Source organism: Rhinolophus ferrumequinum, chromosome 26, assembly GCF_004115265.2.
Source record: "Rhinolophus ferrumequinum isolate MPI-CBG mRhiFer1 chromosome 26, mRhiFer1_v1.p, whole genome shotgun sequence".
Taxonomy (NCBI): Eukaryota; Metazoa; Chordata; class Mammalia; order Chiroptera; family Rhinolophidae; genus Rhinolophus; species Rhinolophus ferrumequinum.
The window spans coordinates 22,828,228-22,842,645 of NC_046309.1; the positions used below are offsets into that span (position 1 = coordinate 22,828,228).

Below are 14,418 nucleotides of genomic sequence, written 5' to 3' on the forward strand. Positions count from 1 at the left end.
AAAGCTGATGAGTGAAGCTATCAGTTTTCTGATTCCACTCAGACACAAATTAATTTTAAAACATAATTAAATCTATGTAGATCTAAATTTTAATTATATAGTGAAATCATTTCTAGGGGCATAGTTGTTAAACATTAAATGGTTTTTAAACTAGAAATTTGAGGAACTCTTTCATGATGAGTTTTAAAGTAGAATATAATTTTATCTATGGAGACTCATAACATCTGATATTGCTTTCCACTCTAGGAACCTATGAGAAAATGAGATGGTAATTTTTATCCCAAATTTCTAATATTGTCAAAATATAGAATTTAGCCATTCCGTATCCTGTCTTAAACACAGATAAACTGAGAGGATTTCAGAAAGAAGAAACACATTTGTTAGAATCAGAATCACTTAATCATGAAGAAATGATTTTTAAAAATTTTGAGTTTTATATAATTAAGAAGTACTACAATAATTGCTTTTTTGAAAAAAGCAGTAGTTATTTTAAAGACACATAGGAAGAAAGGAATATTCATCTAAAAAGTTAGAAGGCAAAACTAAAAGAAAAAATATTGATGTTTTTCTTGTTTTCTTTATTATCAAGGTTATCCACTGGCAAAAAAAAGATTCTCGCAGATTTGTGATAATGGAATTGGTAGACGATGGAGCTTAATATGTTGATCTGAGATCTCTTCTGTCAGTGGGTGTCTGCTATGGAAGACTACATATCTCACGTGTTTATGCATAAGGAAGCAAATGAAAGATTACCTGGAAATCTTCTAATTATTTGACATAATCCTTCCTTTCTGCAAAGCTGATGCTGTATTTCTGGTAATGTGTTTACCTGAAAGGAATGAAAAAGATTCTAGTGGGTTAGGCAGTCATAAATGCTAGAACTAAGGAAATGCAAAGACCCAGAGGGTATCAAGATGTGAGGTATTGTGTACACCACCCACACTCTGCCCTCAAATACAAGTCAACATTCAGATCCAGAATAATATAGTGGTTTATTTGATAACATAAAATAAAAAACTTGCCCTTAGCAATTTTCAAAATTTTGAAAAACTTGTTGTATTTCAAAGCCATGATATTTGCTAGAAATAAAAGGAAATACTTCTGTCCTTACGGGAAATAGAGTAACACACATAACTTGACAGTTACAAATTTAGCTTTGGCAGAAAATAGTACTCAACATACCTCAAAGTCAACTAAATTCCAAAGTTCCAATTGCCCTCGTTGTCTTGAATCAGACATTTAGAGGAAATTCTGTGCTAAACCTGTTTCATAAGTTCGTTTCCCTTCATATTGAAAGAACATTACTGCTTCCAAAGATAAAGCCCCGTCACCACAAAACTCTATTTTAACAAACACTTGTTCTTAAAAAGATTCATAAATATTATCATAAATTCAAACATGTACTTTAACTTAACTTATACTTTAACTTATAAAGAAGAAAAAACAAGCTAATTCTCTCCTCTTCTGAATTTATAGATTGATTAACTAGCTATTATCAACAAAATCTCAAAAACAATGCCAAGTGTGGTAAAGCCTCACCAGAAAGAGATCAATGTCAATTAGCTTGAATATCAGATTCATTTTTGCACACCTATTGATCACTTTCAAATTAATTCACTCTAAATTAATAAAATACAATTTTTCTACCGTGTCCTGATGGCATGACTAGATAACAAGAACTCAACTACAGTCGGAGAAAAGAGAGGGAACCGGAAACACTGGTTGTATCCCCCTAACATTAGCAACTTTGAACACATCACTTTGCTTTTCTCTCTCATTTTAGAGTCTTTGGTCTCTAAGTTTCACTTCTGCTTTAAGATTTTATCAGTTCAATAATTCAGTCATAGTTGTAGTCACTTGAATTCTTATTGCACTGGGAATTGAGAAAATGCTCTAAGATTTTAGAGATGCCTACATTTCTCAAATTCAAAGTAAGAAGGTTCAGAGACCACGTGCAGGTAAAGAAGAGGGTTTTCATAAAGTTTTCCACTCTGACTTCCAAAGACAGGCTGGCTGGAGGGAAGGGATAGAGCACCGCAAAAGTATGGGGAACTCATAACAGAGGTTTGGGTTTTTTCTTAAGTTAACACACAAAGAATATTTCTACAATAGATGTGAAAAGCTTCAAGAGCCAATAAACTTCAGCCATGTTTCCCCACATCAGGCGAATTCACTTGGGCATCTAGGGCCTATTGTCCTCCACAAACTGAAAGAAACAAAAGCATCCTGGTAACATGGAAAGCGATAACTGAACTAACTGGCCAGGAGAATTTGTCCAGATGCTGCAGAGACAGAGTATAGTATGTTGCTGTGTCCTATCAGAGACGACTTTTAATTTCAGACCTTGGGTCAGAGGGATGAACTGACTCAGAGTCCACAAAAAACGTACTTCAGTAAACCAGAGCCAAGTCAAGGGAAGCAATGACTCGTCTTCCGCCTCCTGTTTTCCCACTCCACCCAATGACCTCTTCCCCTGCTCTTTGCTCCAAAGCGCATCTTTAGAGTTCAGAGTTGCAGCAGACGACATAACCAGAGTGACGCATGACACCATAAATAGCATCTCCATTCTACTCTGGAACTGAGCACCAAACTAACCCGCTAACCTGAAAAACTCAGCACAAAGAAATCAACACACTCAGGGACTGTGGGTGGTAAATCAACTACATCACACAGATCGTACCTTTTCCATTGCTATACCTAATAACGATCTTCTGTCTCCTAGTGCTTATTATTCTTATTTTTATGTGCATCATAAAATTTATAAGATTTGCATCATTATCAAATGGAACATCATGAAAGAACTTTTCATGTGGATTAGCTGATTTTTATATGATGAGCTTCTCCAGCTGAACATTGCAATGATTATTGTCTAGCAGGCTTTATTTTGGGGGACAGATTGAGGTTCACAGCAAAACTGAGCAGAAGGGACAGAGATTTCCCAGATACCCCTGGCCCTACACACGCACAACCTCCCCCACTGTCAACATTCCCCACCAGAGGGTACATTTGTTACAATGGGTGAACCCACATTGACACCGTGTGTGTGTGTGTTGTGTGTGTGTGTTACAGACTGCTGTTCTGTTTTTCTTGGCAGGAAATCTTTCATATATTTGAAAGGATTAGAATGCATATAAAAAGGGTAACAACTTTTGAGCCTGGGATATTTCCGGGATCAAATTGGGAGAAAAGAAGTGTGTACTACAAAGATTTCGATTCCTTCTACAATCCTGATCCGTGTTAACTGCAACTAAATTGTTTTTATCACATACTGTCAGCAGTAAAAGCAAAAACTCATTCTTATTTTGTGACACATTTTAATAAGAACCAACGTACAATACTAATTATAAACATTTAGAACATGTTTATAAATCCAAAAAGTAAAACTACAGTAACACCATTAACTCATTACAGAAAACACACATTGGAATTTGGACTGTTTATAAAGTATAAAGAAAACACCCAGGGGAAAATTTTTGTTGTTGTTGTTACTCATGAACATTGGGAGTGACACAAACTTAACATTGTATCTTATAGGACTGTACTTTTTCTTCATTAGATCTGTACAGGCGTTCATATCTTTTACTTTATCAAAAAAGCTGTTTAATATCACCAATACGTAAAAGAATTAATGACAAAAAGGGAACCAGCTAATCAAAGAAAAAAAAAGTGTTTTTATCCCCCATGTCTCTAACGTGCAATTACCATTCCATCAAATTCACCTCAAAACATCCTTGTATGCTTTAAAATGAGAGCCAATTCAGTAGTTCTCAGTGCTCCAAGTACTAAAACAGTGTCCGGGTTTTAGGGGCTACTAATCCTACAAACATTTAGAGCTAGAAGTGAAGCTCTCTGCTCTTGAAACACTAGAGCCTGTCTGTTAGAGGTGAGCTATGCCCCCAATTACTAAATTTAGTGCTACCTCTAAGAGTGGACCTCACTTCTCTTTCAGCATCTCATGGACCACTCTGGTTCTGAATTTATGTTACTCTCCTCCTGATGACAGAGACTCCTGGCCATTCATTTTCTATATCAGATCTTATGATCATTTTCATTAAGCACTTAAATTCCAAAGTTCTGACATGATCAGTAATTTTCATTGAGCAGGTACTCTTTCTTTGATCATTCTCTACACTCATTGATAATCCTACAACACCCCCAACAAATCTGAAGCAACTTCTGCTTTGAATATTTATATTTACATACAGAGGACATGGCTTGTGAAGCTTCAAATTCTTCATGCTCTAAAGTGACAGTTCCTAAAAGGTATCATTTAGAATTGATTTATTCTTTAAGAATAGTCATTAGAACAGACTGTAAATGCAGTGACTAAATATTTTAGAAAGGTTCTATGGTGATATGATTAAGAAAACAGAATTTGAAATCAGACTGTCTGGATTTGAATCCCGGTGGATTCATTTATTAGCTATGAGGACTTAGCCAATTTTCTTAACCTCTCTGTGCTTTAGTTGTCACATATGTAAAGAATGGACATAAATATGTCAATACTGAGAATGGTACCTGGTACCAACTGGAGGCCTTGGCAGGAGATAGGAGGTGGGGAGTAGGGAGCGGTTGGGCTCTTATCCTCCCAGCTCCCTCTCTGCAGGGCTATGACTTGGCAATGGCTAACTCCTTTCCACTGACCTCTCTTCCTTGGCTCCAGCTCTCATTAAGTCCTGCTACACCATTCCTTCTGCATTATCCTTCTTTGGTCTAGAGGTGGGTAAAAGCTTATGATGTTGCCAGTTTCTGGGTGTTCCTAATATTTTTTGTTTCTCTTACCCTGCCCAAACCTCTGTAAAAAGTTCTTTCATTGGTTTCTCTTCAGTTAAATTCTTTTGAGTATGGCATTTGTCTCCTGCTTAGATGTTGACTGAGAGACACAGCAAATATTGTGGACTTTATCCTACAGTCGATGGGAATCCATTCAAGATTTTCAGCACAGGAGTAACCAGGTTAGTTCAGGATTTTATATTTTTCACTCTGATAACTGTGGGCAGAGTGGATTTCAGGGGCAGAGTGTTTGCTTAAGAAAAATCAGTGAGGAATATTCAGCAATAGTCTTGGTGAGATGTGGTGATTGACAAGAATAAAGGTAGTAAGTATGGATATTTGAGAAATATTGAGTAGTACGTAAAATATTTGAGGAATAGTTAAGAATTAAATTTGTTAGTATTGATGATTGACAGAATGCACATGACCAGGGAGAAGAAGGGCTCAAAAGTGAAGACCAGATTTCTATCTTAGATGATGACAGAGTAATTGATAATGCTTGCGACCAACGGAACAGAAGTTATGCATAGCTTCTGAATGCAAGAGCAGAAGTAAATTTACCAGGGAGAACAATGAGTTGGTTTTCTCCGTGTAGAGTTTGAGGTGTCTGTGTGACACAGAAATGGAGATGATCTTGCAGGCCTGACAGCCCGAAGCCTGGGAAAGCAATTTGACCTTCCAATATAGATATGGGAATCATCTACAAATCGGAGCTGCAACCTTGGAAGTGGCGTTGGGAACACAGGCACTTAAGAATGGGCAGAGAAAAGGTAGCTATTAAAAACAAAATAAAGCAAACAAACAAAGACACAAATAAAAACCACCCAGAAATGGAATGGCCAAAGATGCACAAGAAACAAAATAATGTGCTCAGCCCAAAATCCAAGGGAGTAAAGAGTAAGAAGGAGGAAGGCCTTATCAGGACTGTCAGTTGCAGAAATATCAAGTGATCAGGGTGGCTATTACAGTACTACCGTGTTTTCCTGAAAATAAGCCCCAGTTAAGATCGTCAGCCAGACGGACACATTTAGTGCGTTATGATGATGTTCCAGAAAAAGATGACATGACTGTATTCGAATAAATGTAGATTGTTGTACAGGAAAAAATAAGACATCCTCTGAAAATACGCCCTAATGCATCTTTTGGAGCAAAAAATTAATATAAGACCTGGTCTTATTTTTGGGGAAACATGGTACTTTAACTACTGAAAACTAGCTATTGGTGTTGACCCTTTTCTCACCGATTTTCTATAGGTATCAAAAATAGAACATACGTAAAGTTCCAGCACACTGATTAGCACATTGCAGCATTTGATAATTTTTAGGTAACTTTTCTAAAAGTATCTATAAACATTCACAGAAAATAGTAAATATTGGATGTCCTTTTTGAAAGTTAATAGGAAATTGTACAAATGTTATTATAATTTGGGATACCAGTTTAAGTTTGAAAACAGTGATCTAGAGAATAAAGACTTTGCTTCTTTGGATGAACCTGTGGCCAGGGTAAGCAACATTCCATAGGCTATAAACTTCTAGGTCAAGTTTGGGGTCCTATAAGGTGAAACTGGGCCCTTACTGGTAGCAGCTGAACTTGAGGGGGATCCTACCAAACAACAAATGGTCACCATTTTATGCCTTATAAATCGTATAAGGCATGGCCATTGGAACTTTCTCCAAAGATGTAATGGATGTAATTTTTTAAGACTTTTTTTTTTCTTTTTTAACATTATAGAACAAGAAGCCCTGGTGATAATAACTATAGAGCTGATTGATGTATAGTTCTGAAAAATAATACTTACCTTTTGATGTAAACCTAACTGGCACATATCTTCCTTGGATATGCAGGGTTTTCCACCAGCTTTCCTAGGAGACAGGCAAATGAGCAGATCCCAAGAGCCCAAATTACCTAACAGCAAAAGAACATTGGAAAACAAACAATTTTATCAGATTTATTAAAAGACAGTATTTTCTTCTTCAGATTAAAGTATATAATTATTTCAATACTAAAACACAAGCAACAATGATTGTGAATATATTTAAAAGTCAATTTTCAAAGTAACTAAAATTCAACTTTTCTAATTTAATAGACCTAATTTTTTTTATATTTAGTATTGTATCCTAGGGAAAACTCAACAATCTGAAGTAATATCATAAAATTCCTTTTAAAAAAGCAAAATTATAATGTTTTAAGTCACTAATTTTATAAATTTATGAAGTCATTTGGAGATTGAGAGGAAAGAAGATTATAAAGCTTTTTAAGATGGTTGCAAAATCAAATAATGATAAGAAGTCAAAACACTGAATATTTTGTTCTGGGCTTTGGCATCACCATTACTTCTCAAAGATTTTAAAAACAAATAAGCTTTTATAAGATTTCTTACAAAGAAGAAGTTGTGGTAGGCAGAAAATAAATTTCAATGAAAAATTTAAAAGACAGTATTTTGTCCAAAAGGAATTTGTAGTGTAGCTAGAGACAGCACAGAGTTAATTCAAAATGCAGAGTATAACATGGACCAAAGCAAATGGTATTTCAATTATTTCACCGAGAACAAAGCTCTTTGCCAACAAATCCTAGTAACTTGCCAAAATAATCTCAAAAGATATACACAATGGAATACTACTCTGCCATAAGAAAAGATAAAATACTGCCATTTGCGACAATGTGAATGGATCTTGAGATTATTATGCTGAGCTAAATAAATCAGACAGATAAAGTCAAGAACCATATGACTTCACGTATATGCAGGATATAAAACTGAAAGCAACAAAGGAACAAGACAAACAAAAAAACAAGACAGACACAGACAACAGTTTAGTGTTACCAAAGGGTAAGGGCGCCGGGATGGTGATAGAGGACAGTAAAGGGGGGTCAAATATATAGTGATGGAAGGAGAACTGACTCTGGGTGGTGAACACACAATGTGACATATTGATGATGTATTACAGAATTGTACACCTGACACCTAAGTAATTTTACTAACCATTGTCACCCCAATAAACTTTAATTAAAAAGAATCTCAGAAGAGTACTACTTTCTTGCATAATACTCGAACATTTAAAAAAGTAAATATTTGTGTGTATTTTACCTTATTCTCTTTGATTTATTTATAAAAATTTTAATCAACAGGCCTTGCATATAATTGGTGCTTTAAAAAGATTTGTGAGTGAATGAATAACTAGCCCATAAAAGGGTGGTAAACACGTTACTTCAGAGAGGACACAGGTATAGGTATCTGAAAAATAACCAGAAAAGGTAATGTATAAAAGAATTGGTATTACTAGTGAAACTTCCCCCATTTTGGATGGAAATCCAGTTTTAAAAACATAAATAATTTCTGTACATATGGCATATTTTATTGACCAATCATGAGGTAATGTTCTTTTGAGTAACTATTTATGCTAACTTCACAAGACATCTCCCATATTAGATAGTAGTGGCTTCTAAAAAGTAGAAAATAACCAATGTCTCCAAATCCTGCCTTTAAAAAATTTCCCAGAAGCATTTCTCACTTGAAAGTATAATGCTTGCAAAGAAGGGCTTTACAGAAAGAAAAAAGAAAAAGGAAGTTTGATAAGGAAGAGTGAATTGTAACAATTAGGAATGAAATTTCACTCTCCGCTAACCTAGTCCTTTACAATTTGACAAACTCTATGCTGTCTGGGCTATTGGTTCCTCCGTTTGTAATTGTTCAGTTGCTAGAAACCTCTCCATCCAGACAATTAAACTTAAGCTAATATCTAGGTTCTTGTCCTAGAGCTTCTGTGTCTGCTTATATCCCAAAATGCTGGAAGATAGAACACTAGATCAAAGGGACAAGAAGAAATGGTGCGGGCGATTTCGGGGTGGGAGAAGTCTCTCCATGTAATTGCCATCAGGCCTTAGGCTTACAGGGCCTGTTCCACAAACCCTCACTTTGAAGGAAACTACAAACAGATTCCGTTAGGCCAATCCAAATACTCTGTGTTGATTCCAATACTTCATTTTAAATGTGCACCTGGTATTTTCAGCCAAAACCTTTTGATATGTTTTCAAAAGGGAAAACACAAAAGGCTGTTTCATTCAATATTATTTCTAACCCAGGAAACACCATAACCCTGGAAGAAACCTCCTGTCTTAATATATTCAGCTAAATATTTTAAGAAGATAAGGATATGCAAAGAGAGGATTTCAAATCATGGACTGTATTGTTTGGGTGTTAAAAACAGTATATATTCCTCTGAGGCATGTGGCCCCTTTCACTACCCAAAGCACATGTGCAATTTCTGGAATTGACAGAAAAAAAAATATATATTTAAACCATAAATGTTTAAAACTGGAAGACACATTTAAATAATTCAACACATTAAATCTATCAAGAACCTCCTATAAATAGAAAATTGTACTAGAAATATGAAAGTAAATAGCAATCTATCTGAGGGATCTAAACATTAAAAAGAATTTAGCATCACTTATAAAGCACCCCACAGTTTTCCAACATTCATAAGTGTTACCCCTCACCTCTCAAAAATATTTAATTAATATTTAAAAATCAAAGTTAATATTTCCAAAATACTCTATAGCATATAAATTTCCCTCTAAAATGAAGTAAAGTATTTTCAAATAATCTCTTTCTACTTCTTGTCTAATTTTTGCTACCATGGTCTGAAAAACACTAATTGTTTCCACTCAAAATTCCTCTTGTTACCCTTCATTAAATTCTACCTCAAACTATTTTCTAGTTAAATATTTAGTAGACCTTATCATTTTCTCTTCATTTCTTTCTCCAACACTAGAAGTCAACTGCCTCTCCTGATTCCCAAAGCCCTTTTTTTTTTATTAAAGAAAAAGCTTTTTTTCATGATTGGTACTGTTCTAACTTGATTTAAAAAAAAACCCCAAAGCCACACTGAAGTGTAGAAATTGGGCAGAGAACAAAGTACATTGACTAGCTAAGTAAATCACATTCAGAAGTCAACCCTGGAGCATTTGGGGTACAAATTTGTGCCTCAGCAAAATTACAAGTCACTATATTTTGAGGAGCTTTGGGCCATGCTGACCTAGCTGGAAGCACGAGGATGGGTATACACATGTCCAGTGTCACCTCAGGCACCCAGGGAGAGTCGGGCCCATATATGGGGTGCATTTGGCCAGCACAGTGTTTGTTTTGTTTTTGTTTTTAAATTTAAGTATTTGACAAAACACAAATGTCAGCACAATTCACATAAAAGTTCAGATGTCAGCCTTCATTTAAAAACTTGGATGCTCTGGTAACACCTGGTCCATATCCTACATGGCAGATGCTGGCTGGAACTGAGTACAGCTTCCGGCAAGTTCTCCAGTTGACCGTAGTGGCCCCACCTGGTACTAACACCTCCTGGGCTCTGCCTCAAGCAGCAGCAAACAGTGCTAGACCTGGTGCAAAATACTGCTATGTCAGTGTCCCATGAACTGCTCATTCAGCAGGTTGATGTTCCGTGTTTTAGCTTTAAATGAATTAGACTTGTTCATTACATAAATTGGTTTAGATGAGATGACTAGGCAAATTGATATTTGGTCAGTTGGTCTTAAAAGAACGTCTGAATTGATTTCCAGATTTGGCCATGGTCTTCCACAATTGAAAATGGTCACTTCAACTCCTAAGACATTTTAGGTTACATTAAAGTGGGCAAGGACTGAAGTGTGGACCCTTAGAGTCATTCTTTCTCTCCAGAGCCTGGAAAAATCAAGAATGGCCTGCAGCCATCTTTTTCACTTATGTCTCTTCTCTCCAGTTGGATTGTTAAGTGGCCCAGGTCCCATTCCTAGGTGGACCTGCCCTCATCGTTTTCTTGTTCACAATCTGTCTTTGGACTCTTTCCCACATTCAGCTTGTCTCAGGGTTATTGCCACAGTTACAAGTGGCTCTAGAACAGGCTCTTTCGAGGCATTGGGAAAAACATCTGGGTGTTGGTCTTCCTTAGTGTGTTTCCTCTTCCCCCGGATGGCTGACATTAGAGTGTAAGAGCTGAGAAGTCAGATTTGGATTTGGGGAAAAACAGGCAAAGCAGACCCTGGCCTATTTGGATTGTGGTTTCTTAGGTTTTCCTGGCAGCGGGGAAAAGGAGACCTTTATATGATTCAGCCTAGTTCTTTAGAATACCGCATTAGCATTTGGGTGTCAAAGCCACACTAATAAATAAGTAGTAGTAGTAATGATATCAACAGTAAATATTTCTCAAGCACTTACAATATGCCAGGTTCTAGTCTAAATATCTGTATTAATTCATTTGTTCCACACAGGAATCTGCTGGATATTATTATTTTTTATTACAGAAAGATTAAATAACTTGCTCAAGGTCAGCCATCTAGTTAAGTGGTGGGAAGAGAATTTGAATACAGGAAATCTAGCTCTAGAGGCCATGTTTGAGACCATTATATCATTATTCCTTCAAAAAACAAGGAAGCAACAGACAAGCTTAGCTTTTGATGCCTTTTAAGTTCTACTTATATAAAACTCCCAACAACACTGTGGGGTAGAAACAATTATTATACCTACTTTACAAGGGAGGAAACTGATGCAAAAAGGAATTATTTAGCTTTGGTATTTTTCCAAATACTGTCCATTGCATCTATTTTCCTTTCGAGGAAAAAAAATTACTATAACAGAGATAACTCAGGTATTCCTAGACCCTCACCCAGCAATAGTGCCCTAAAGCATTAGCAATATTACTGATAATCGAAGTAAAATTTTCATAAGTAAAAGAGGTAGTACTTAACTGCATATGTACTCAGAAACTATAAACATTAACTTGGCCTCCACCTTCTTTTGAAAAGAAATCTCTAAAAGTTTCTTAGATTTGTTTGATGGTTAAAGTGATTTCTTTCCCTTTCACAAAGAAACAAAAGCAAGACTAGCTCCCAGATTGAGTTAGTCAAGCACTTAAATAGAGAGGTCACGGGGCAGGCATCATTCTAGGAAAACAGGATGTGGATGTTCCATTCCCCATCTCAAAATTACAAAAACATGCAAATTCTACAGGCGTCTCCCCATAAACTGTGAAACAAAATGCCTGACAATACCACTCACTATTGTGTCTCTCTAGCTCTGGGAGCAATGATAACTCCACAGACAATTTTAAGAATTGTCAGGGTCCAGATTTATTAATTCAGATATGAAATAGCACTAGTTTTTGTTTTTATCCTTCACTAAGTAGTCTCAGAAACCATCTAACATCTTACTGTTAAAGTAAGAACAATTTTTAAAGGTTTTTGTTCTTGTTTTTCTTTGAATCCAGCATCTGCCCTGAGGAGTGAAGCAGCCTTTAGAACAGTCCCAGTCTCTCACAGGCAGGCTGCCATGTAAAGCAAATAATCATTTCCTGGCTCTCAAATAACCGTCCTCATTGATAAGGTGTGCCGATCAGTAATTCAATCCAGAGAACAGGAGAGAGTGCTGGGATAGCGGCATTCTTATAAATGCTGTTTATTCTCAAAGAATGACAGCTTCACTTTTCTGGCACACTGTATAAAATCTCAGAATATTAAGTCTATCCCTGCTTTATTTTTCTCCATAGGACTTATCATCAGCTGACAGACCATATATTTCTTGTCTATTTGTTTATTGTCTGTCTCTCTGCATTTGAATGTGAACTCAGTGAGGGCAGGACTATGCCTACTTTGTTCAGTGCTGTATTCTTAGTACCTACAACAAGGGCTGGAATTAAAAAAGAATTCCCTACATATTAGTTAAATGCATAAATGAATGAATAATTTAATGTGAGTAGTAGGCCAACAATTAAAAATCAAAAGTCAATACATTGAAACACTTTTTTAAAAATTAAAAATGAAAGATAGTGAGAAAAAAATGTTAAAGTGGTTTTTAAAACAGGACATAAAGATATATATTTGGTTCTTAGTAAGAATGAAGGAGGAGAAGTAAGCATAAGAAAAACAAAGTTAACCATTCATTGCATTGAAATAATTACAAAAACAAATTAGCAGATTCCAAGTGCTTTATTTATTGGAAACTTTTCTGTGAACATATACATTAGATCGAAGCAGAAAAGATTTATAGAATATGACTCAGAAAATAAACTTGTCCATGAGCTTCCAATATACATAACTATAAAACCCAAGACTCATTTACTTATTCACAGTATTAGACTATTATATTCCATAAGGATACAACTAGGGTGATTTTCTAAAATGTTTTGTTTGGAGTGAAATAGTGAAGATTTTAAATTTTTAAATAATGCATAATTTTCCTTAATAATATAAGGATATTTCCTATTCCACTGTTCCATCTATATACCCTTCTTTTCACAAATAGATTATAGGATTCTTACTGGATAGCATTTTACTTTCTTTGTAGCCATCCTTTACCAGGATTAGGAGATGGTGTTCCATTCATGAATATATTAATTTATTGATGATAAATTATGTTCTGTGCTTGATTCCACCACTGGCATGGATATAAATTAGCCATTGCAAAAACCTACATCTTTTCCTGAATCTTTGAAGTTTCATTAACCAGTTCCCTTAGCTGCACTCTTAATATGATAGACCTACAGAACAGTAACAGAGCACCCATAGTTAATTTTATTCATGATTTTTTTTTAAGGACAAAAAACATTTACCTTCTTGTATCTAACAATGATTACAGCAGACACTTAGCAGCTGTTTATTGGATTGAATATTTCAATTTTCAGAATTCATTTGAAAAGAAATCTTACATACAAAACCTCGAGGTCTTCAATGAATTATACAACATAGCCACAAAATTTAATTAAATCTGGTTCATTACCATAAGAGTCTGGTCATAGGTTTTTGCTTGTTATGCCTCAGGCTTTTTATCCTTTAAGAGCTGATGATGAAAACTTTGTGTTTTACCACAGAGAAATTCTAAACCATTCTCTCTCTTGATGTTCTAAATCCACACTGGGGATCAAGCTTTCCCCACACTGGGGATCAACGTCTACCCTCTTTCTGCCCTCTGAGCGGCTGTGAAGGTCAAAAAGGTGATTTCTGTGAAGAGTTTGGAGCTTCTGAAATTCTTCTAATCTATGCATAACTCAAGAAAGTCACATTATGCTTAAACTTTTATAAAAATGTCAAAGATTCCTTCTCTGAAGATATTTTCCATTAAGAAGAACGTGAAGGGAAATGGATCAATTTATTCCTATGAAATAAACTCAAGAAATGTTTAGAAAGCTTGCTAAAGCTCCTTCCATAGATTTTTTTTAAATGACTTTTAAAAAGATTTTTATGACACTTCTGTAGTTTTCTTTTGAAGTGTAACTGATTGTATATGTGTGTATGTGTGTTTGAACATTTACTGTGTTCAAGACTATTGTCTGTCTGGGAGAAAACTTTCATTGCTGCATTTTTACCAAATACCTAATGTCTGGAATTCTTACCAACTTAAAATAAATGGACGCTGCAGCAACTTAAAAATCAGACTGCACCTAGGGCACAGATACTGGTTTCTCATATTCTTCTTTAAAAAAAGAAATCAAGGTTTTTGGAGAATTAGCTGATTCAAAGTCTGAAGTAGTAAATAGATAAGACAAACCTGGAGCATCATCATGCCAGAAAGTAAGGAAGGGCTCAAAACAAAAAAGCACACAAGCTGTAGCAATAACGGAGTTATGTCAAAGGGACAGGGAGCCAATGGTCAAAACTGGAATA

At 35.5% G+C, this 14,418-nt stretch overlaps 1 protein-coding gene across 4 annotated transcripts in view; it reads right to left on the reverse strand.

The window, feature by feature from the left end:
• Positions 1–14,418, reverse strand: part of CPED1 (cadherin like and PC-esterase domain containing 1) — a 251,594-nt gene that overhangs the window by 187,594 nt on the left and 49,582 nt on the right. For all 4 annotated transcript variants that reach the window (XM_033098799.1, XM_033098798.1, XM_033098801.1 and 1 more), the window contains 2 exons: positions 6,572–6,678; positions 754–829 (listed from right to left, as the gene is read on the reverse strand). In XM_033098799.1, the coding sequence (XP_032954690.1) occupies positions 754–829; positions 6,572–6,678 (183 nt within the window). The remainder of the gene's footprint in view (positions 1–753; positions 830–6,571; positions 6,679–14,418) is intronic.